At 53.5% G+C, this 20,648-nt stretch overlaps 1 protein-coding gene across 6 annotated transcripts in view; it reads left to right on the plus strand.

The window, feature by feature from the left end:
- Positions 1-20,512, plus strand: part of chd9 (chromodomain helicase DNA binding protein 9) — a 50,990-nt gene extending 30,478 nt beyond the window's left edge. For 4 of the 6 annotated variants that reach the window (XM_062470947.1, XM_062470948.1, XM_062470952.1 and 1 more), the window contains 28 exons: positions 801-1,044; positions 1,958-2,134; positions 2,252-2,395; positions 2,768-3,023; positions 3,579-3,789; positions 4,952-5,147; positions 5,263-5,460; positions 5,944-6,129; positions 6,308-6,418; positions 6,592-6,800; positions 6,969-7,168; positions 7,326-7,485; positions 9,422-9,511; positions 10,235-10,338; positions 10,456-10,573; positions 10,841-10,898; positions 11,145-11,193; positions 11,321-11,555; positions 11,706-11,911; positions 12,401-13,315; positions 13,494-13,657; positions 13,778-14,008; positions 14,893-15,067; positions 15,296-15,444; positions 15,634-15,864; positions 16,038-16,181; positions 16,274-16,378; positions 16,484-20,512. In XM_062470947.1, the coding sequence (XP_062326931.1) occupies positions 801-1,044; positions 1,958-2,134; positions 2,252-2,395; positions 2,768-3,023; positions 3,579-3,789; positions 4,952-5,147; positions 5,263-5,460; positions 5,944-6,129; positions 6,308-6,418; positions 6,592-6,800; positions 6,969-7,168; positions 7,326-7,485; positions 9,422-9,511; positions 10,235-10,338; positions 10,456-10,573; positions 10,841-10,898; positions 11,145-11,193; positions 11,321-11,555; positions 11,706-11,911; positions 12,401-13,315; positions 13,494-13,657; positions 13,778-14,008; positions 14,893-15,067; positions 15,296-15,444; positions 15,634-15,864; positions 16,038-16,181; positions 16,274-16,378; positions 16,484-17,452 (6,235 nt within the window). In that variant the 3' untranslated portion in view covers positions 17,453-20,512. Of the gene's footprint in view, positions 1-800; positions 1,045-1,957; positions 2,135-2,251; positions 2,396-2,767; positions 3,024-3,578; positions 3,790-4,951; positions 5,148-5,262; positions 5,461-5,943; positions 6,130-6,307; positions 6,419-6,591; positions 6,801-6,968; positions 7,169-7,325; positions 7,486-9,421; positions 9,512-10,234; positions 10,339-10,455; positions 10,574-10,840; positions 10,899-11,144; positions 11,194-11,320; positions 11,556-11,705; positions 11,912-12,400; positions 13,316-13,493; positions 13,658-13,777; positions 14,009-14,888; positions 15,068-15,295; positions 15,445-15,633; positions 15,865-16,037; positions 16,182-16,273; positions 16,379-16,483 lie in introns of all 6 variants that reach the window. The other 2 variants (XM_062470950.1, XM_062470949.1) reach the window with 2 other exon arrangements.
- The last annotated feature ends 136 nt before the right edge of the window (positions 20,513-20,648 follow it).

Raw genomic sequence — 20,648 nt, forward strand, 5'->3', positions numbered from 1 at the left:
GCAGACCCAGAGCAGGCCGGTCCTCTGGTAAAGAGCAGTGTTATCCCAGGCAGGCCAGGCCGAGGTTGGAGCTCGTTGGAGCTCCAACCACACACACACACACACACACACACACACACAGGAATCCCATGGCTTGACGAGGATTATTATGGATGACGTACAGAGATTTCTATTTCGTGTTTGAGAACTGTCTGAATTTTTGCAGAGGGAACAGTCTGGTCTGGTTCGGTGGCATAGCACATCTCTTCTGGTTGGGCAGAGATTATGTTGGCGCAGTGGGAGATGTAGACACTGAATAATGGATGGGCTTTCCTGTTGTCTGTTTGGAGCATGTTGTGATTTGCCTGAGTTAACATTAGTAGCCGGGCCCCTCTAGGGCTGGTGGAATAGTCCACAGAGATGTTCACAACATCCTCAGCCTCATTCGTGTGTGTGTGTGTGTGTGTGCGAGATGCTCGGGAATTAAGCTTCACACTGTATGTACAAAGACATTTATCAGAGCTGGAAAAATAGCTTATGAGGCCAGTGGGAGTATCTGCACATTGCAATTAACGTCAAGTCAGAACACCCCCACCCACTGGACAAGCAGATAAATGGTCTCAACCGTGTACAGCAGTACTAATTCTGTCTACAGCAGATCTGCAACTTGGGAGTCACTCTCATGACTGCAAAGCTTTTAATAGCTGAGGAATCTTTCTATCGCTCTCTGCTCTTCACCTTCCTCTACCCCCCCTCCCATCCCACCTTCCTTAACACTCTTTATTTCCCTTCCCATCTCTCCCCCCCTCTGTCCCTGCCAGACGGAACTGTATCCTGGCAGACGAGATGGGCTTGGGGAAGACCATCCAGTCCATCACCTTCCTGGAGGAGATCTATCGCGTGGGCATCCGGGGCCCCTTCCTCATCATCGCCCCGCTGTCCACCATCGCCAACTGGGAGCGCGAGTTCCGCACCTGGACGTTCCTCAACATCATCGTCTACCACGGCAGCGGGGTCAGCCGGCAGATGCTGCAGCAGTACGAGATGTACTTCAGGGACGCGCAGGTGCGACACCACCGGGAAAAACACACACACACACACTGTTTGTTTCTCACTGTCTTCTCTCTCACTCACACACACACACACACACACATGCTCTTTCTCTCACTCACACACATGCTCTTTCTCTCTCACTCACACACATGCTCTTTCTCTCTCACTCACACACATGCTCTTTCTCTCTCTCACACACACACGCATGCTCTCTCTTTCTCTCTCTCACACATACACACACACACGTTATTGCACAGACACCCGTGTGCCCCCCAATGCTACATCCTCAACACGTGAAAAAACGTGACTCCTACGGATGAATCAGAGAGCTGGGGGTGTGATCAGTGTATTACAAGTCTAGACAATGAACACCCTCAGTGGGAGAAGACTGCACACGGCCAGGCTAACATGGAGAAGATGGCAGTGCTCTCGCCGCCTTAAATCCCAGCATGCACTACTACTCCGCCAGACAGACACATTGGAGGAGGGAGGTTTGAAGGGTGGCACATGTCAGCAGCCCCGGGGCATAAGCGTTTGTGCGTGGCGGGCCCTCGCCGGGAAGGCGTGGGATGCAGCGTGACAGTGGCGGTTGTGAGCGGTTAGCATGCAGATGTACTGTGGGAGGGCTGATGAAGCACCACCAAGGCTGTCTGACAAGACGAGCTGTGATGTCACCACCGCCCCCTGGGCCTCATCCTGACAGCGCAGATCAGACCTGCTTCAAACTACCGCACTGCTCTTGGGAAATCACACACACACCCTTTGATAAGTTTACACAGTCTACCGTTTTATCGAATATCTATTTTATTTAGTTCCTGTCGTGATATAATATCTTAGTACTTCCTGAGGGCCTCCAGCAGCCCCACAGTGCTACAAGGGGCCGTATTGATCTCTGCGGCGTATCCCTGCTCTTCCTCCTTCCCAGGGCCGAGCGCTGCGCGGGGCCTACAGGTTCCAGGCGGTCATCACCACCTTCGAGATGATCCTGGGCGGTTGCCCCGAGCTCAACGCCATCGAGTGGCGGTGCGTCATCATCGACGAGGCCCACCGCCTCAAGAACAAGAACTGCAAGCTGTTAGAGGGCTTCAAGCTCATGAACCTGGTACGGAATGCCCTGGGGGAACAAACGCAGGGGGGCGTCGTGATTCGAAACACACGAACAACGTTTCTAGCAGAGTTGACGTTTTTGTTGGGGCCTCTCCTTGTGGTTGTGGTGCAGGAACATAAGGTCCTGCTGACGGGAACTCCCCTCCAGAACACTGTGGAGGAGCTCTTCAGCCTGCTGCACTTCCTGGAGCCGTTACGCTTCCCCTCCGAGAACACCTTCATGCAGGAGTTTGGAGACCTCAAGACTGAGGAGCAGGTATGAGGCCTTGGCACCCAGCTGGAAATACTTTGTACTGTACTTTTTCTACATCAGGAGAGACAAATGAGTTGTTGCATGCTATCAAGGGACTCATTTCCCTCCCCCCCCCCCCCCCCCCCCATCACCACACCTGGTGTTAGCACAACGAGGGGATCGAAATAGACTTGATACAAATGAAAGCGGACAGTACAATCATGCTTTTTCAACTAGGTCATCCTGACATTTTGCTTAGTTAGGCAGACACAGACACAGAAACACGGCTGATAATCAAACCCCCCCTTTTTTTTATTGATCATCAATGACTACCCTCTTTCCATTTGCCAAACATGTAAAACACAATTTGAACAACTGTCTGTGTGTGTGTTTCAGGTCCAGAAGCTGCAGGCCATCCTGAAGCCCATGATGCTGCGCCGCCTGAAGGAGGACGTGGAGAAGAAGCTGGCCCCCAAGGAGGAGACCATCATCGAGGTGGAGCTCACCAACATCCAGAAGAAGTACTACCGCGCCATCCTGGAGAAGAACTTCTCCTTCCTGGCTAAAGGAGCGGGCCAGGCCAACGTGCCCAACCTGGTCAACACCATGATGGAGCTGAGGAAGTGCTGCAACCATCCCTACCTCATCAAAGGTAGCTAGTAGTGATGACGAAGGCTGAGGGGCTAGTTGAACGCCGCCTAGTCAGGGGGGGGCAACGGGCGGGCGTGCGAGCGACGCTAATGTGACGAGGCCTTTGTCGAAGGCGACAAGACGTGACGTGCACGGCTACAGCTATTGCCACGTCTTTGGCAGCCTCGTGTCAAAGGCAAGGTTATTTCCCCGCTGAAGTCTGGGTTTGACAATACCTCCCATATATGTATGTGTAGGAAACAGGGAGCCAGCATGTGACTAAGCTCCTTCTCACACATGGTAAGGAGGACGTGTTTGTTGAACAGCCCTAGGGGGGAGAATTAGCAGAGCTGAGTCAGTCGTATCTCACTCCTCTCTCTCTCTCCCTCTCCCTCCATAACTCCAGTCCAAGCTCTGCTCCGACTGATTTAGTGCAGTTCTGTAACATCTTAAGGAACACAGTGGGTGGTGTACCCTGTGATGTTGAGTTAATTTGGTTTTAATGCGATCCAAAAAAGGGAAAAGGCCCACATCAAGCATAGACACCATCCACTGATCTGCAACCGTGTTGTCTCAGGGGCCGAGGAGAAGATCCTGGAGGACTTCCGCGAGGTCTACAGCCCCGCAGCCATGGACTTCCCCCTGCAGGCCATGGTCCAGTCGGCCGGCAAGCTGGTCCTCATAGACAAGCTCCTGCCCAAGATGAAGGCCGGGGGGCACAAGGTGCTCATCTTCTCCCAGATGGTCCGCTGCCTGGACATCCTGGAGGACTACCTCATCCAGAGAAGGTAACGGATGATTGCCAGGATCGGGTTGGTTTACCAGGGTCTGGGTCCCCCCTCCACCACCCCCACCCTCTCCGGTGAATCACAGACACCCTCCAGCTTCAGTTGTTGTGTTTTTCACAGCCCCTCCAAAAAAAAAAAAAAAAAAAAAAAGTCAGGCGTAACAAACGGACTGTGTTGCATAATTTCCCTATTTCTCAGATGTTCTCCAGTTGCCGTGTTTCATGTTTTTTATCTGCTGCTGGCTGACCGCAGCTCAGCAAATGCTGAATCATTCTCCTTCCTGTAGCTTTATGACATTTGGTGGGGTTGAAAGGAAGGGAAGCGCTGAATCTCTTAGCATGAGTCCTACCCAGTGAAAAAGAGAAGCGTTTAGCTGTGCAGCGCCGGCTAGAGCAGTGAGATCATCAAGGCAGGCGAGCAAGCCAGGGTGCCGGAAGACTCTACCAAGATCCCCTTCTCTCATTCAAGGCCTTAATCCTCCTGGCTGAATGAGCTTCCTGTTTGCTGGCTAAATCAAAAGCATATTATCCACCCCGAGCTGCTGCTACTGCCGTGGGATGCCTGGCCTGTATATCTCTCTCCCGCTATCGCTCTCTCTTTCCCTCTCTCACATACTTACACACACACACACACACAGACTCTCTCCAGTCCCTACTCTCAGCTCCAGCCTCTCCCTGCCTTTTTTTCTTTTTCTTTTGGCACTTAGAACAGACCCAGAGCACCAGTGTAAACATGAAGCACAGAGCGCCCCAGAGCAGGGCTTAGCCAGGGTTCAGCGGCGGGTCACGGGGGCCCCCGTTGGGACGCTCCCACATCAGACAGAGGGGTCTGCGGGAGGATGGAAGTGGGTCACCTTCCAGGAGAGCGGAGGCAGAACGAGCTGTGGGAGGGTGAGGGGGGAGCTGGGTGGAAGGAGCGGTGAGGCAGCTGTTCCTGGGAAAGTGATCAGAGCTCAGACCCTTCTGCTCTCACTCAGAGATCGAGTTACGGTAAAGAAAGGCACAGGAAGCGTACAAAGTTAATAAGAACAGAAAGGTGTTGGGGGGGGGGGGGGGGGGAGAGAGAAAAAAACAGTAGTAGCAAAAGTATTATTACACTTCAGGGTATTCCCTCAGATTGTGTGTGCGTACTAGCCTCCTGGGGGTCCTTTGTTTTGTTCCAGGTACCTGTATGAGCGCATCGATGGCCGGGTGCGAGGCAACATGCGCCAGGCAGCCATCGACCGCTTCAGCAAGCCAGACTCGGACCGCTTCGTCTTCCTGCTGTGCACGCGTGCCGGCGGCCTGGGCATCAACCTGACGGCTGCCGACACCTGCATCATCTTCGACTCAGACTGGAACCCTCAGAACGACCTGCAGGTGAGCCCGCACACACACACACACACACAGGACACGCGCACACACACGTATACAATTGTTTGGAAATGGAGAAGAATGTGGTGGGTAAGCCTTGTATGGTTGGCGTCCTTCTCAGGCCCAGGCTCGCTGCCACAGGATTGGTCAGAACAAGGCCGTGAAGGTCTACCGGCTGATCACGCGCAACTCGTACGAGAGGGAGATGTTTGACCGTGCCAGCCTCAAGCTGGGCCTGGACAAGGCTGTGCTGCAGAGCATGAGCGGCCGAGAAAACAGCCTGGGAGCGGCTGCGGCAGGAGGGGGAGGAGGAGGAGGGGTGAGCCTAGTTAAGCCCCCCCACACACACACACACACACACACACTCTGAAGAATGACCAGGGCTCTTCTACCTTCATCTGCGGCCCAGATTGAAGAGGGGCCAGACAGGGTCACCATCACAGAGAAAGCTAAAATAACCCTCCAATCACCCCAAGTGCAAGGCGTGGAGGCGGAGTCTGACTGGGCTCTGAGAGGGAGTTAAGGAGAGGAGCAAGGCTTCACTGAGCTGCTTTCATCTGAGGAGAGGGGCCACAAACACTGTCAGGATCTGCATACTAACACTGGGAGTCAGTCGAGGTGGCGCCTCGCCTTCAATATTTCAAAGATCCAGAACGTGATCAAGTTCAGCTGCAGTTCATCCCACCCCAGCCTGTCTGCCTCGGCTCACTATGGTGGTGTGTTTCTGTGTATGCGTGCGTCTTCATGTCCCTGCCTCTGTCTGAAAAATGGTTGCAATATGCCTTTTCCCCCCCTGCTCCAGCCCGTGCAGCAGCAACTGTCTAAGAAGGAGATCGAGGACCTGCTGCGCAAGGGGGCCTACGGAGCCATCATGGACGAAGAGGACGAGGGGGCCAAGTTCTGTGAGGAGGACATCGACCAGATCCTCCAGAGAAGAACCAAGACCATCACCATCGAGTCAGAGGGACGAGGGTCCACCTTTGCCAAGGTACACACACCCCCCCCCTCCTCTTCCCTTCTGTCTGATTCTGCTACCCCTCCATCTCCATCGGTCAGAAGCTGTCTGTATGCACACTAATGCTGCAGGAGGCTGTCTGTGGATACGAGGCGCAAGGAGCCGACAAATCTGATTACGGCAGCCTGATGTGATTTGATGTCTGTTCCAGGCCAGTTTCGTGGCGTCCGGAAACCGCACAGACATCTCTCTGGACGACCCCAATTTCTGGGATAAGTGGGCGAAGAAGGCCGAGATCGACCTGGACACGGTCAACGGCAGAGTGAGTTCTCCTCGGTTCCGTCACGTGGTCACGTCACCATAACGGGCTTTCGTCTTGTTTACCGTTCCGCTAATGGACCGGCTGTTCGGCGATAAGCGGGGAAAAAAACGCTAACTGACGCTAACGACCTGTTGATTGGTTTGTTTTGCCTCCTCGTCGCCGTGGCGCTACAGAACAGCCTGGTGATCGACACCCCCCGCGTCAGGAAGCAGACGCGTCCCTTCAGCGCCACCAAGGACGAGCTGGCCGAGCTGTCGGAGGGGGACAGCGACAGCGACGACGGCGGCGCCGGCAAGCCCAAACTCCGCCGGCCGTACGACCGCCTCAACAGCTATGGACGCACAGAGTGCTTCAGAGTGGAAAAGAACCTGCTCGTATATGGGTAAGAGACCCAAGCTAGCCCCACTTCCTCCTCCAGCCAAGTGCGTGGTTTCTCAACCTGGCTAAAAGACCAGGGTGATCATGTTGTCCTGTGGGCACGGTACACAGTGACGACAAACGTTCTGGATTAAACTGTGTGTGTGTGTGTGTGTGTGTGTGTGTCGTCCAGGTGGGGCCGGTGGAAGGACATCCTTCTCCACGGGCGTTTTAAGAAGCAGTTGAGCGAACGCGACGTGGAGTCCATCTGCCGGGCGCTGCTGGCCTACTGCCTGGTGCACTACCGAGGAGACGACAAGATCAAGAGCTTCATGTGGGACTTGATCGCCCCCACCGAGGACGGGCGCACCAAGGAGCTGCAGAACCACCTGGGTGAGAAGACCCAGAGAGAGAGAGAGAGAGAGAGACCTCCCTTCTGAACGCACTTGAAATGATGCCTGACCACAGATGTCAGCACAAACTGCCACAAGCGAACCAGGCCTGGACTGGGTCTAACCCCCCCTCCCCATGTGCCCTGTTCCCCCCCCAGGTCTGTCCACCCCGGTGCCTCGCGGCAGGAAGGGCAAGAAGATGAAGACCCAGTCCAGCACCTTCGACATCCAGAAGGCCGAGTGGATCCGGAAGCACAACCCCGAGCACATGCTGCAGGATGACGGCTACAAGAAGCACCTGAAACACCACTGCAACAAGTAGGCTCCGCCCCTCTCCCGCGCCACGCTCCATGTGCTCAACCTGGAGACAGTTTGATGGTTCTAGTATTTCAAGTTTGGTTCGAAGAAACCACTTTTTTCCCTCTGAGAGGGTGGATTGTGAACAGGCTTGTGTTGAGTTGGAGCAGGACTAGATGATGGACTTTGTTTGGTTGGCTCCCGTATGTGTTTATAAATTAGGTATTCAAACAGGCAAGTGAAAGTGATTAACCCTACTTGTTGATGTTGTCTCTAAAAGATTTTGAATGCATGTGTGTAATTACATGTTTTGCCATGGCAGAAGGTGGTCTCTGACCTCCAAAAGCATCGTAATTATGGAGAAATTGAAACATCTATTTATCTCTTTTTCAACCATTCCCCGAATCATTACACACGGTGTATCTGATCTCATTGGGAGCTGATATGAATCGTAATGGGACTTTAACTATGCTAATGGACATCATTGATCTTTTATATACAAGAAGGAGAGAGAAACGGTGAAAGAAAAAAGAAAAAAAGACGCAACAAGATTGCAGACCGTAAAACGTGTTGAGATATAGAGCTTAAATGGATGCTGCCGGCTTTTCTAAAGAGGCGCTTGTGTCTGCCGGCTTTGGACACAGAGACCCCGGGCTCCCACAGAACCTTCCTCATTGTTCCCCAGCCAGTAGTGCTGAAGCCAGGGATCGTCCGATGTGTGACACGCCGGCCAAACGGGGACACACACTTTGCTGACCGCTGCGTTTTCTGGCCCCTGTGGACAGGAATGTGACTCACGACCATGTCCCCCTTTTTTCTCTTTCTTTTTTTTTTTACTCGCCCACAGGGCAGTGTAGTCCAGTCGGTGGTACATGCCCAGTTTAATGATTAATGGTGCCGCTTACGTACAGTAGCACACACAAGTGTAGCGCTGGTGTGGTTCGAACTGGTTCTGTGTGTGTGAGAGAGAGCAAGAGAGAGAGAGGGCTGTGTGTGTGTGTGTGTGGTGCAGTGAGATCATCGTGTGAGACACACAAGGGGCTGAGAGTCTGAGACCGGCACACACTCCCGTAAACACCCTGGCTGTCTGTCTGGGATATGGGGAGGGGGGGGGGGGGGGGGCAGGGAGAGTGATGTAGGGCTTTGCTGACAGCCACAGGAAACAGCAGCTGCTCCTGGGAGGCCGTAGGCCACAGAGGAGAGAGGAACAGAGGGGAGGGGGGGGTGGAGAGAGAGAGAGAGAGACAGCGACCTGTAGCCTTGCCTTTCCGCCAGGCCTCACACTGCCTCCAGACCACACCGCCCTGGTCGTGACACTCGTACATCACCGCTGGCAGGCTTAGCACCCGCTCCTTCCTGCCTAGGTCACCAGGACAGACGAAAAAAACAAACACCAGCCCAGACTCGGGAGCAGCTGGGCAGACACCCAGCTGGCCCGTCGTCGGAAGGGAGACTAGAAGCTTCTTCCCGACTGTACCCAGACTGTGTGCGAGATATGGCCTCTCCAGCCTCGCCACACCCTGTTTCTGCCAGACCAGACTGTCTACCCCCCTGTGACCCAGTCACTGCCTCGTTAGCCCAGAGAACACGGCACTCGTCTCCATGGCTCGAAGACTCTGCATCCCAGCAGAGGGACATGGCTGCCTTTGTACTCGTGTGCGTGCGTGAACAGTGCTTTGTAGTTCCATGAGTTCATGTAAGAAATTGTCCCTAACAATATGACGTGGCAAAATGTCTCCGGCACTCTGAAGAAAGGTTTCCGTGTCTGATTGTTCGGACATGTACTTCAGGGTTTTGTGAGCTTTGAAGCATGCGTGCGTGCGTGCGCGCGCGTGCGTGTGCGCCCGTCAGTCAAAATGAGAGACAGATAGCGTTTGTGTGAGTGAAAGCCTTTCTGCCATGTCAGCGTTAGCGCTGTGCCAGGCTCTGTTGTGACCAGCGTGCTGTCTGTGTGCAGGGTGCTGCTGCGGGTCAGAATGCTCTACTACCTGAAACAAGAGGTGATTGGAAGCGAGTCCCAGAACGTACTAGACGGCGTGGACTGCAGGTGAGTTGAACTTTCACCTCTTTTACAAAACACAAGAGGTTCTGTAGGCTATTCAAAGCTGTTCTTACAGCTTTGTGGACATGAGACCTAAACCGGCCAAGGAGGATTGCTGTGTTGTATTATTTCTGTATTTAGACTAGTTATATATCAGGATATAAACATGTTATTTCTGCCTTCTGGAATACTGTATAATTTATATGTAATATAATATTTGTCTGTCAATATGACAGAGCCACACAAGTACTGTTGGTGTGGCCAAATCAGGAAGCTCAAACTTCCATAGCTGTTATTTGTCTTCCCTGCCCGGCGATCTGGATGAAACCAGGATGAATGGAATATTGCAGCATAACTCAGCTTCAAAAGTTCAGATGAAGGCGGATCTAAAGAGGGAAGGAATAGGCAAGCCTGTACTGTAGGTCGCCCCCTGCTGTTCAGAGGAGGGTGAGCAGCTGCTCGCCACCTGTAGAATGATGCCGCTGAAGCAGCTGCTGAGCAGAGGAGAGGAACACCAGACAGGGTTGTTTTTTTTGGGGGGGAGCACAATCCTAAATGAGATGCTGCTGATTTAGAGCACAAGCCGAACGCATTCCTCCTCCACCTGTGGGGTGAGGGTGAAGGAAAAGTCAAAGTTTCAAAGCGAATGTAACCCCGCCTGAGAGCAGGTCACCGTCCGTGAGAACCGTGTGCATGAGCAGTGTCTCCATCCACGTTTCTGTGCCGCAGTGACATCAAGATCTGGGTGCCCGACCCGGACCACTCGGAGCAGCCCGCCCTGTGGTGGGACGTGGCGTCTGACAAGTGTCTGCTGCTGGGAGTCTACAAGCACGGTGAGAGACCGGGGGAAACCGGCAACGCACGCCTCACGTGTACACGCCAGGGTCACGCAGCTAAACTCCAGTGTTTGTTTTGCCCACCGCCCCCCCCCCCCCCACACTCTCTCTCAGGTTATGAGAAGTACAACACGGTTCGAGCCGACCCCGCCCTCTGCTTCCTAGAGCGGGTTGGCCGGCCGGACGAGAAGGCCATCGCTGCCGAACAGAGAGCCAATGACTTCATGGACGGGTACGCGTCGCTCCACTGTCCAGTCAGCACGGCTGCACTCTTCACACTCACCCAGGGAGACATCGCTCACATTTCCCAGTCATCGCACCGAGCATTATCATGACTGTAGAAGCCATCTTGTCCAGAGAGATAAATTGGTCTGTGCGGAGCTGGAGCGAGTCACAGTGGAGGGCGGTGGAGCTGTTTCTGTTCTGCCCCCCCCCCCCCCCCATCCCCCCTGTGGGGCCTCTGACTCTGCTGACTGGCCGTTGTTATCTGTGTGCACAGGGACGTGGATGACCCAGAATACAAGCCCGCGCCAGCCTTGCTGAAGGACGATATGGAGGTGAGGCCAGGGGGCTGGCAGCCCTGATAAGACCCCCCCTGTTACACCAGGCTGTCTACGTCATGAAAGCCCTCATGAAAATGAACCATAAGGACACTGGGAACTTTGCCATTTCAAAAATAAACGTGACCTATTGTTTGAAAAAATTAATAATGTGACGTTTCCTGAGACTGAATGGATACCCCTCTCTCTCTCTCTCTCTCTCTCTCTCTCTCTCTCTCTCTCTCTCTCTCTCTCTCCGTACAGGATGACGCCTCCTCTCCGGGAGATCTGGTTGTCACTGACAACGCTGGAGGTCAGTCGCTATGCAGCTCTGGGGTTTCCAGAACCCCCAACAACCGTCATGCAATCAACAACGGTCACATATATCTATTGAGCACCGTGTCCCAGACTAAGGGGTGTGTGTGCGTGTGTGTGTCCAGACGCAGCTCCAGCGACGGAGGGCGACGCGCCCTACTGGCCCTCGCCGTCTGTGCTGACGGCCAGGCTGAGGCGGCTGATCACCGCCTCCCAGCGCTACACCAAGAGCAGACAGATCCTCCACATCCACCAGGCCCAGCAGTCCGTCGCCATGCCCTCCACGCTCTTCCCCATGCCCCCCACCCTCAACGACACCCTCAACCCCAAGATGGCCGCCAAGATCGAGCGCCAGCAGAGGTGAGGGAGATCCCTCCGTCATCCCCAGAGGATCTTAAAACTAGGATGACGCCAAGTCATCGTCGTGATTCAGCCCTGACTCTCATCATCCATTCTTCCCCCCCCCCCCCCCCCCCCCCCCCGCTCCCTCCTCCCCCTCTCCCCGCCCAGGTGGACCAGACGAGAGGAGGCCGACTTCTACCGCGTGGTCTCCACCTTTGGCGTGGTGTTCGATCCCGACCTGGGCCGCTTCGACTGGACCAAGTTCCGGGCCATGGCCCGGCTGCACAAGAAGACAGACGAGAGCCTGCAGAAATACCTGTGGGCCTTCACGGCCATGTGCAGGAGGGTGTGTCGCCTGCCCCCCCGGGAAGCAGGTGAGGGACACCAGCTCTCTGTCTCGCTCGCTCGCTCTCTCTCACACACACACACTGTCATTCTTTCTGTCTCTCTCTTACATTGCATGTTGTCTCTCACACTTGGAGAATGAAGTCATTTCCAATGAAAGTTTCGAACATGCTTTATTCAGGGCTCTGTTGACAAAGGGAAGCCAGCTGCAGAATCAGGGAGGGTGACCAGGTTGATGATTAGTCAGAAAGTCAACAGTGGGTCAGAAGGGGTCAAAGCACAAGGTCACTCAAGATCCAACCTCATCTGTAGAGATAGTGCTCAACTGTGCTTACACCCTTCATCTCTCTGTCTCTCTGTCTCTCTCTCTCTGTCTCTCTCTGTCTCTCTCTCTTGCTGTCTCTCTCTCTCGCTGTCTGTCTCTCTGTCTCTTTCTGTCTGTCTCTCTCACTGTCTCGCTGTCTCTGTCTCTCTGACTCTCTCTCTGACTCTCTCTCTGTGTGTCTCTCTCTCTCCAGACTCGGCAGTAGACCCGTCTCTCTCCATCCAGCCGATAACAGAGGAGCGAGCGTCGCGGACCCTGTACAGGGTGGAGTTGCTGCGTCAGGTGAGGGAGCAGGTCCTCCGCCACCCCCTGCTGTACGAGCGCCTGGCCCTGTGCCAGATGGGCTCCGACCTGCCCGCGTGGTGGGCGCCCGGCTCCCACGACCGCGACCTGCTCATCGGCGCCGCCAAGCACGGCGTGAGCCGCACCGACTACCACATCCTCCGCGACCCCGAGCTCTGCTTCATGACGGCCCAGCGCAACTACAGCCAGAGCAAGCCCCCCTCCCACCAACCCCAGCCCCGCCTCCCGGCCGCCCCGCTCCTCCACCCCCAGTACCAAGCCAGCTCCGCCCGGGCCGCCTCTCCACTTACAAACACTCCCGCCCCGGCCCAGAGGGACCCGGAGCTCCCCGTGGTCGTGCCCAAGCAGGAGCCGGCCTCGGAGGGGGAGGAGAACGCGGAGGGGCCGGCGGAGAGGTGGAGCCCCCCGCCGGGCCCCGCCACCCCCACGGGCCTGGAGGAGAAGCCCGGTCTGGTGAAGACTGAGAGCGAGAGGAAGATGGTGGCGGCCCGCACCAAGCCCCTCACCCCCAACTCTGCTGAGAGGAAACGGAAGAAGGCCAGCAAGAGGAGCCGGCGGGAGGCCCGGAGGGCCGAGGCCGCCTCCGAGTCGGACTCGGACGGCTCCTCCTCCAGCTCCTCCTCGCACTCCTCCTCCTCCTCCTCGTCCTCGTCTTCCTCCTCCTCCCGCTCCGGCTCCAGCTCCTCCTCCTCCTCTTCATCCTGCTCCTCCGGCTCCTCCTCCTCGTCTTCCTCCTCCTCGTCTTCCTCGGCGGACACTGAGAGCGAGGGAGAGGAGGGGCGAGCGAGGGAGAAGAAAATGAAGGGTGAGTGTCTAGTGTGCGTCGATTGATTGATTGCATGTCCTTGAATGACTTTCCAATATGTTAGCGCTTTCTTGACCATACACTTTAAGAATAGGTTCACATCCCCACAATTTTATTAATGATACAGAAAAAAAAGTTGGGGCAAGTTGTAAGGTTTCCCCTGTGCGCCTCCCTCTAGTGCCCACGGTGCCCAGCGTGAAGGGATTCGACGAGGACAGCGTGGCGTCGCTCCCCACCGCCCAGGACGAGCTGCAGGATAGTCACCCGGCGGAGAACGGCGTCAGCCACTCGTCCCACCCCTTCCAGGGAGGCTACATGCTGGCCGCATCCTACTGGCCCAAGGTAAACCGGCGCCTCCGTTTTCACCATCGCCGCAACCACTTTGAATGGAGTGGATCTGGCGGGGAGTGGACACGCCCGAGCCTGGCTGTGTGTGTGAGCTGTCCGTCCGTCTGTCCGCAGGACCGCGTGATGATCAACCGTCTGGACAGCGTCTGCCAGGCTGTGCTGAAGGGCAAGTGGCCGGGGGCGCGGCGGGCTTACGAGGCCGGCGGGGCCGTGGCCTCCTTCTACACCACCAAGCTGCTGGACAACGCCAACAGCCTGTGCGAGGACCCCTCGACCTCGCCGCAGGGGTCAAAGGTGAAGAAGCATGTTGCAGAAAACAAGGAGTTCTCAGTCAAACTCAATGACGTATGTTGTTTTTCCGTTTCTCCCCCCTCCTCCTCCTCCTCCTCCTCCACCCAGTAGGACCTGCCACCTCCACAACCTACCCCCGAACGCAAAAGCTAATTACGGTGTCCAGCATGTTTTTGGTTGGGGCTCTTGGTTGGCTGGGTCAGGCTGCCCCCTTCAGCACTGATCCATTCACTATCCACCCACTGCTGCTTCTTGAGTTCTGACCAGCTCTTAATTAGGGCTGTAATTGGGGCGAGCGCATACACCCCATTCAAGCGAGGAGGGTAATCAGTCATGATTTGAAGGGGTCCCATTCATAATCTGATTGATGCAGGGGGGGGGGGGGGGGGGTCTCCGACTGGGGGCTTCCTCTAATTGGCCTGCAAACCGCTGATATCTTTCAACACTAACTGCTTCCTACTCGCTCTCCTACAGTAGAGCCACATCGCCATAGTTACGTGATATTATGGGGTGTGACTGGCGCATCAACCCCTCCCAAACATTCTGCTTCGCCATACAACCTTGTTCCGGCCAGAGAGCCTGGGGGTTGAACCTTGACGTGAAGATGCTGACAGCTGCTACCAGTTCATTTTGTTTAGGTCGAGCTCCCCAGTAACCCCCACATCGGACTTAGTGTCTTCTCCAGCTGTAAGCCTGGGATTTTAGCCTTTCCATGCTGTGTGATTCCCCCCTCCAGAGACCTCTGGGCCCTGTAGAGAGTCACTATAGTGCTGGAGTTTAGTGAAGGGACCAAGCGAGGGCCGAGCAGTGCAGTTCACTCCTTGTTTTATTTTCTATTACTTGTTTTTTATTTTCTTGAGTTTGAGAAGGGCAGAGTACCTGTGGCCGTGGCTGTGTGGCTTCGTGTGTGTGACTCCCTCTCTGTGTCCGTGCCGCAGGAGGGCGGTCTGAAGCTGACCTTCCAGAAGCAGGGTCTCCCCCTGAAGAGGCCCCTGGAGCCGGAGGAGGCCCCCCTGGGCCAGCAGCAGTACCTGGCCCGGCTCCACGACCTCCAGAGCGCCTCCGACACAGGCCTGGCTGACTTCACCAAGCCTCAGGCCAGCTCCCCTCACGGTACGCTCCCTGGCAGTGCCGTCCTGTCCATGTCTGGAGCTACGTTTCATATGCTTACCCTCCTTGTTCAGCCTTTTATTGTTGTTTTCTTCATTTCTTAGGTTTTTGCAACCACTAGATGGCAGCAAAGCCCCTTTAAACAATGTATTCTTGTTATCCAACTCCTGTCCATACATGAGAGATCCAGACCCTTTATCCAATGTTGATGGTGTGGTTGCTGTTCTCCAGAGCCTCCAGGCCTGGCCGGTCAGATGAGGCTGAACGGGGGGATGGACGGCCAGCCGGTGGTGAAGAGGAGGAGAGGCCGGAGGAAGAATGTGGAGGGAATGGACCTGCTCTTCTTGAACAAGAACAGAGTCCCGCCTGTAGAGGAACGCGTAAGGACTCACCTCTCCTTTCCTCTTTCTGGGTTCTCCCTCTTTCCCAGTCAATCCTCTCTCTCTCTGTCCCTGGCTCCCTTTCCATTCAAGCTAGTCTCGCTGTGGACTCTCTCAAACCCTGATGTGCCAGCATGTACTCCAGCGGTTTGTAGCTGCTGACTGATGAGGGGGGTGGTGTGTCTTCAGGTGCCCCCAGCGTGGGGCGGGATGGCGCAAGCCGGCCTCCCTGGAGCCTCCGTGCCGGCATACGGCCAGGGCGGGCCCCAGGGCCCCGTGGACATGGAGAGCAGGGTCCCCGTCATCAACCTCAAAGACGGGACGCGCCTAGCTGGGGACGACGCCCCCACGAGGAAGGACCTGGAACAGTGGCTGAGGGAACACCCGGGCTTTGTGGCCGACACGGGGGCCTTCATCCCTGTGAGTCCCCCCCTCCCGTCCTCACCCACCCCCATCCTCCTCCCCACCCTCTGATTCCCCATCCCACCTTTAGGGGCTGATAATGGGGAGCGTACCTGCTTCAGTGAGAGAGAGGGTGTTCTGGCCCCTGCAAGGCTGTGCTCCAGCACTAACGCCCTGACCTCCGTCCCCAGGGCGTGAATAAGATCCAGATGCAGTTCCAGGACGGGCGGCCCAAGCAGAAGAGGCACCGCTGCAGGAACCCCAACAAGATCGACGTCAACAGCCTTACGGGCGAGGAGAGGGTGCAGATCATCAACAGGAGAAACGCCCGCAAGGTGAGGGGAGGGGTCGCCCAGCAACGGTGCCTGCTCTGGGTGCACGTTTTGGGTGTTTCTTTGTGACTCACCTTGTTCCTCCCCCTCCGTAGGTGGGCGGAGCGTTCGCCCCGCCTCTGAAGGACCTGTGCCGGTTCCTCCAGGAGAACCCGGAGTACGGGGTTCCCCCTGAGTGGGCCGATGTGGTCAAGCAGTCGGTGAGTCTGCTAGCGCTGAAGCACCAGTGCCTCTGTAAGCCTCCAGCCTTGGTTCGATCCCCTCCAGTAAAGGTCTAACCCTGTCTTTCTCCTCCCAACCCCCAGGGCTACCTCCCAGAGAGCATGTTCGACCGCATCCTCACCGGACCCATCGTTCCAGAGGAGGTGAGCCGGCGCGGTCGGCGGCCCAAGAGTGCCCTGGCCAAGGCTGCGGCTGCGGCTAACAGCGGGGCAGCCGCCCTGGGTCTCAACCCCCTGTTGGCCAACGGTCTCCTCTCCGGCATGGACCTCAACAGCCTGCAGGCCTTCCAGCAGAACCTCCAGAGCCTGCAGTCCTTGCAGCTCACCGCTGGCCTCATGGGCTTACCCCCTGACGCCAGCAACCTGGCCGCCAGCAACCTAGCCGCAATGTTTCCCATGATGCTCTCTGGCATGGCCGGACTCCCCAACCTATTGGGAATGAGCGGGCTTCTGGGCAAGCCCCCCCAGGACGGGACGGGGGGTTCAGAGGACAAGAGGAAGGGAGCAGCCAGCAGTAACAGTGGAGGAGGAGAGTCTTCGACCTCCAAAGCCCACTCGCAGACCCCCGCCCACACCTCCGACACCAAAGGGGACAGGACAGAGGGTCAGAGCGGGGAGCATGCCTCCACCGGTGCCAGCGAGCCCTCCACCTCCTCTGCCACCACCCCACCAAGTGCTTCTGCTGCCGCGACAGCCTCCAGCCATCCACTGTCTCTTAACCCCTTGTTACTCTCCAGTATGCTTTACCCAGGGATGCTTCTTACTCCAGGCCTTAACCTCCCAGCGTCCACCTCACAGCCACAGAGCACAAACACTGACCCCACCCCTTCCCCTGGCACCTCCCAGTCACCACCCCAGGATATGGAGCGACCAGAGGAGAGGGGCCAAGATGATGAAGATGAGGAGGAGGAGGAGGAGGAGGGAGAGGGGGAGGAGTCTGCAGAGCAGAAGGACAGTGGTGCAGAGGGGTCGGGGAAAGCAGAGTCATCTTCATCAGAGTCGGGGAGCTCCTCTTCATCATCCGGTGACTCAGACTCCAGCGATGAAGACTGAGCCCATGAATATATAAATATAAATATATTTATGTATCTCCTAGAAATGTACACATATATATACATATATATGGATTTTCTTGCACTTACATTGTGATTTCTTTTCATGTAAATACAGAAATCTAACGCAAACGTGTAAGAACTGAAAGAAAGGAAAATAGAAGAAAAAAAATGAAAAAAAATGACAGTGTTTGTTCAAAGGTACAATCTTGTTTTGAGAGGCATTTTGCATGTCAAACTTTAGTAGATTTCCGAACTTTGTGAAATTGTATAACACAATGATGTACAAATGCAACAAACGGAAAAAGAAATCAGACTGGCATTATTGTAATTATCATGTTGGGATTTAATTTTATTAAAAAAAGAGGAAAAACATTCATGCTCCAGCTGAGCTGTACTATTAATATATTTTGGAGTTGGGAGGTTGAGAAGAACTTGACAAATATTTTGTTTGGATTCCTTTGTAAATACAGGTTTCCTCACGCATATACTTTGCAGATCGTACTTTGGGAAAGTCAGCAATAACTCGGGCAGCTAATGAATGTCACTGAAGCTGTAGATTCCTTATGTCGGCCATATTCCACTGCACATCCCAACCAAGGCCCCTGTAGTGTCCACAGCCTACCACTCGACACCCAGCAGTCACCATGTCAAAGCAGACTCAAACGGATTAGATATGATTTTGTCTTCTGACCGTTTAAAATCCCGTAAATTAAATTTTATACAGTACAAGTGTCTGCCCCATGAAGCACTGTTAGGATGGAGTGCCAAAAGCTGCCCTAGTCTAATGAGGCAGAGATTTATTCAAATCAGTCTGTGTTCATAATCACAATCAGGAAGAATGTTCTGACAATGTGAAAAGAAATGACATCCTGGCATGTTTAACAGCATCTTACCTCAGTTTTGCAAACAGGATTGAGTTCACTGTTCAAACAACCTATGTCTGTGGCGTGTGTCCTGTGTACGTGTTCCCACTGGAACTCTAATGGGTACTCTTGAGAGCTTCCACTTGCTTTGGCTGTTTGCTTTCATTGGGTCGAATGTCTGCTTATTTGGGCTGGGTAAAGTCAACTTACAGTGGATTTAACCCAAACCAGTGTGTGTGTATGAGCGAGAGAGGGATTATTGCACTGTGTTTCTGTTGTAAGGGAAGCGAGTTGTGAGTGTCAGACTGTATGCTCCTGTCGACCGGTTGGTCACATGATTAGCTGCAACTGGGATGTTAACGGGATGGTACTACCCCTTGCTGGAACGGTCCGGCCGGGCGCTGTCACCCAGAGCACACGACACACTCCGTAACTCCAGGACGAGTGTTGAGGGACCCCAGTCCGTGGGATAGGACCTTGCCTGCTGGGTTCAATGTCCAGGAAAGGGTTGGCTGGTCTGTAGTATTATCTGTGCTCCTCTCATGACGACACTAGCTGCCGGAGCCGTCTGTGGAGCTCCATGCCTCCTCTCCCCTCTCCCCCCCTTCAGCACTTGACTCGGTTCCAGATGACTCTGTTTCTGGAAGCAGTTGGGCGATCTCACACAGTGTTTGTGTATCAGGAAACATGTTGGGGTTGTCTCTGTATCAATTAGATTGCAGCAGAATATAATTTTACATGAAATTTAGTTTACACCTGACAACTGTGTAAAGCGTCACTACGTCTTGCAGTGATGCGAAATATCAATTAAAGTATTGGGCTGTATGGATTTAGTGTAGGCTTTCCTTTTCCAGGCTTAATATCTACCTTCCAAACAAGATGTATTGCTGACTGTGGTCTTTGTATTCCAAGGGAATTCTCTGCTTCAGGTGTCTCTTTTTATCGTAATCGGCAAGTTTTACTGATCCACTGGTGAATGGAGCTGTAGAAACGTGTAGAAGTGACCTTACAATGTATCTCTGTTCATCTTTCTTCTATTCCCCAGTATCTGATTAAACAGATAGCTTATATGTTCTTTATTTGATGTGGTGTGTTTGTTTATGATCACTACATGGTTAATCTGGGCTCAAAAGCTGTTGTTGCAAGACTGTTGGTACACTTTGGACTGCTATACACATTTCAAAATAGTTGTCTGTTTTATTGTCAACATTAAAAAAAATACATAAAATTGACCTGTGGTAAAGAAACACATTGAGCCACTGTCTGTCTCCATGTAGATGTCAGTGTTGTTGTACTGAACCTATGCGTCAATGTTGAAGCCCACTGAGTTATGTCAAGACTGACAAAAACACTTCTCTGACATAGCTTTGACATTAGGGTGTATTTCCCTCTCCGCCTATGATGTCCTTAACAGTGATTTATTTTGTATGTGTTGAGTGGTAGCCATCTTTGTTATGCCTGCTTTTACACCAGGCAGAGAATTCAAAGAACACCCTTCACCTGTCATTTTTTTTATACTGCAAAAACACTTTCCCTTAAACTAACTGTGCCCTTAGGCAAACGCCCATACACTGCTGCTTCCTGGTTACTAATAATACTCACCCAACTATGATTGTTTTAGCAGGCTTTATATTTTAACTCAATAGCGAGATGGGTTGGTATCTTACTGAGAGATGAGCCTGCATTTGCAGAAGACTGGTAACCTCTACGTTATTGAGAACTAAGAGGTATCTAGGGAGAAGTATCTAGGGAGAGTTAACAATGTGAGATTGAACTAAACCTTTTATTCATGTGGTTTGATTTGGTATTTTGGTTACTTTCGAATATATTTCCCAATGCCACATACATTGAAAGTGCTGGACTCAGCCACAAGGATATTACCACCAATATGCAAACACAGAATAAGACACCATACACTACTACATGAAAGTAAATTAGTTGCTGGATTGACAAGACTAGATTATTGCCTTTGTATTTTTTTGTTTCAAGCTTGATAATATCCTAAACGTCATCTTAAAGTCGATTTCTTGTTATTTTGTTGCAATATTTGCAAGTTGTGGTCTGTAGACAAATAATGCTTTATGTAGTGGAGGAAAGGTGTCTTAAGTCATTTGTAATTTATTTGATTACTTTCTATGAAGTTCTATAGAGGAAATTGAGGTTTAATTATTTTTATTAAACATATTCTGACTATCCATTAAGACTGTCTTTGTCCATTCCATCGCTATGTAGCAATTACCTTCAAGTTCCTTGAAAATATCCAGAATACTTTTTAATTTTAAGTTATACACCATAAATATGATAATTTGTGGTATAATTGACCTCATAGTG

This window comes from Osmerus eperlanus, chromosome 10 (genome assembly GCF_963692335.1).
Source record: "Osmerus eperlanus chromosome 10, fOsmEpe2.1, whole genome shotgun sequence".
In the NCBI taxonomy this organism is placed as follows: domain Eukaryota; kingdom Metazoa; phylum Chordata; class Actinopteri; order Osmeriformes; family Osmeridae; genus Osmerus; species Osmerus eperlanus.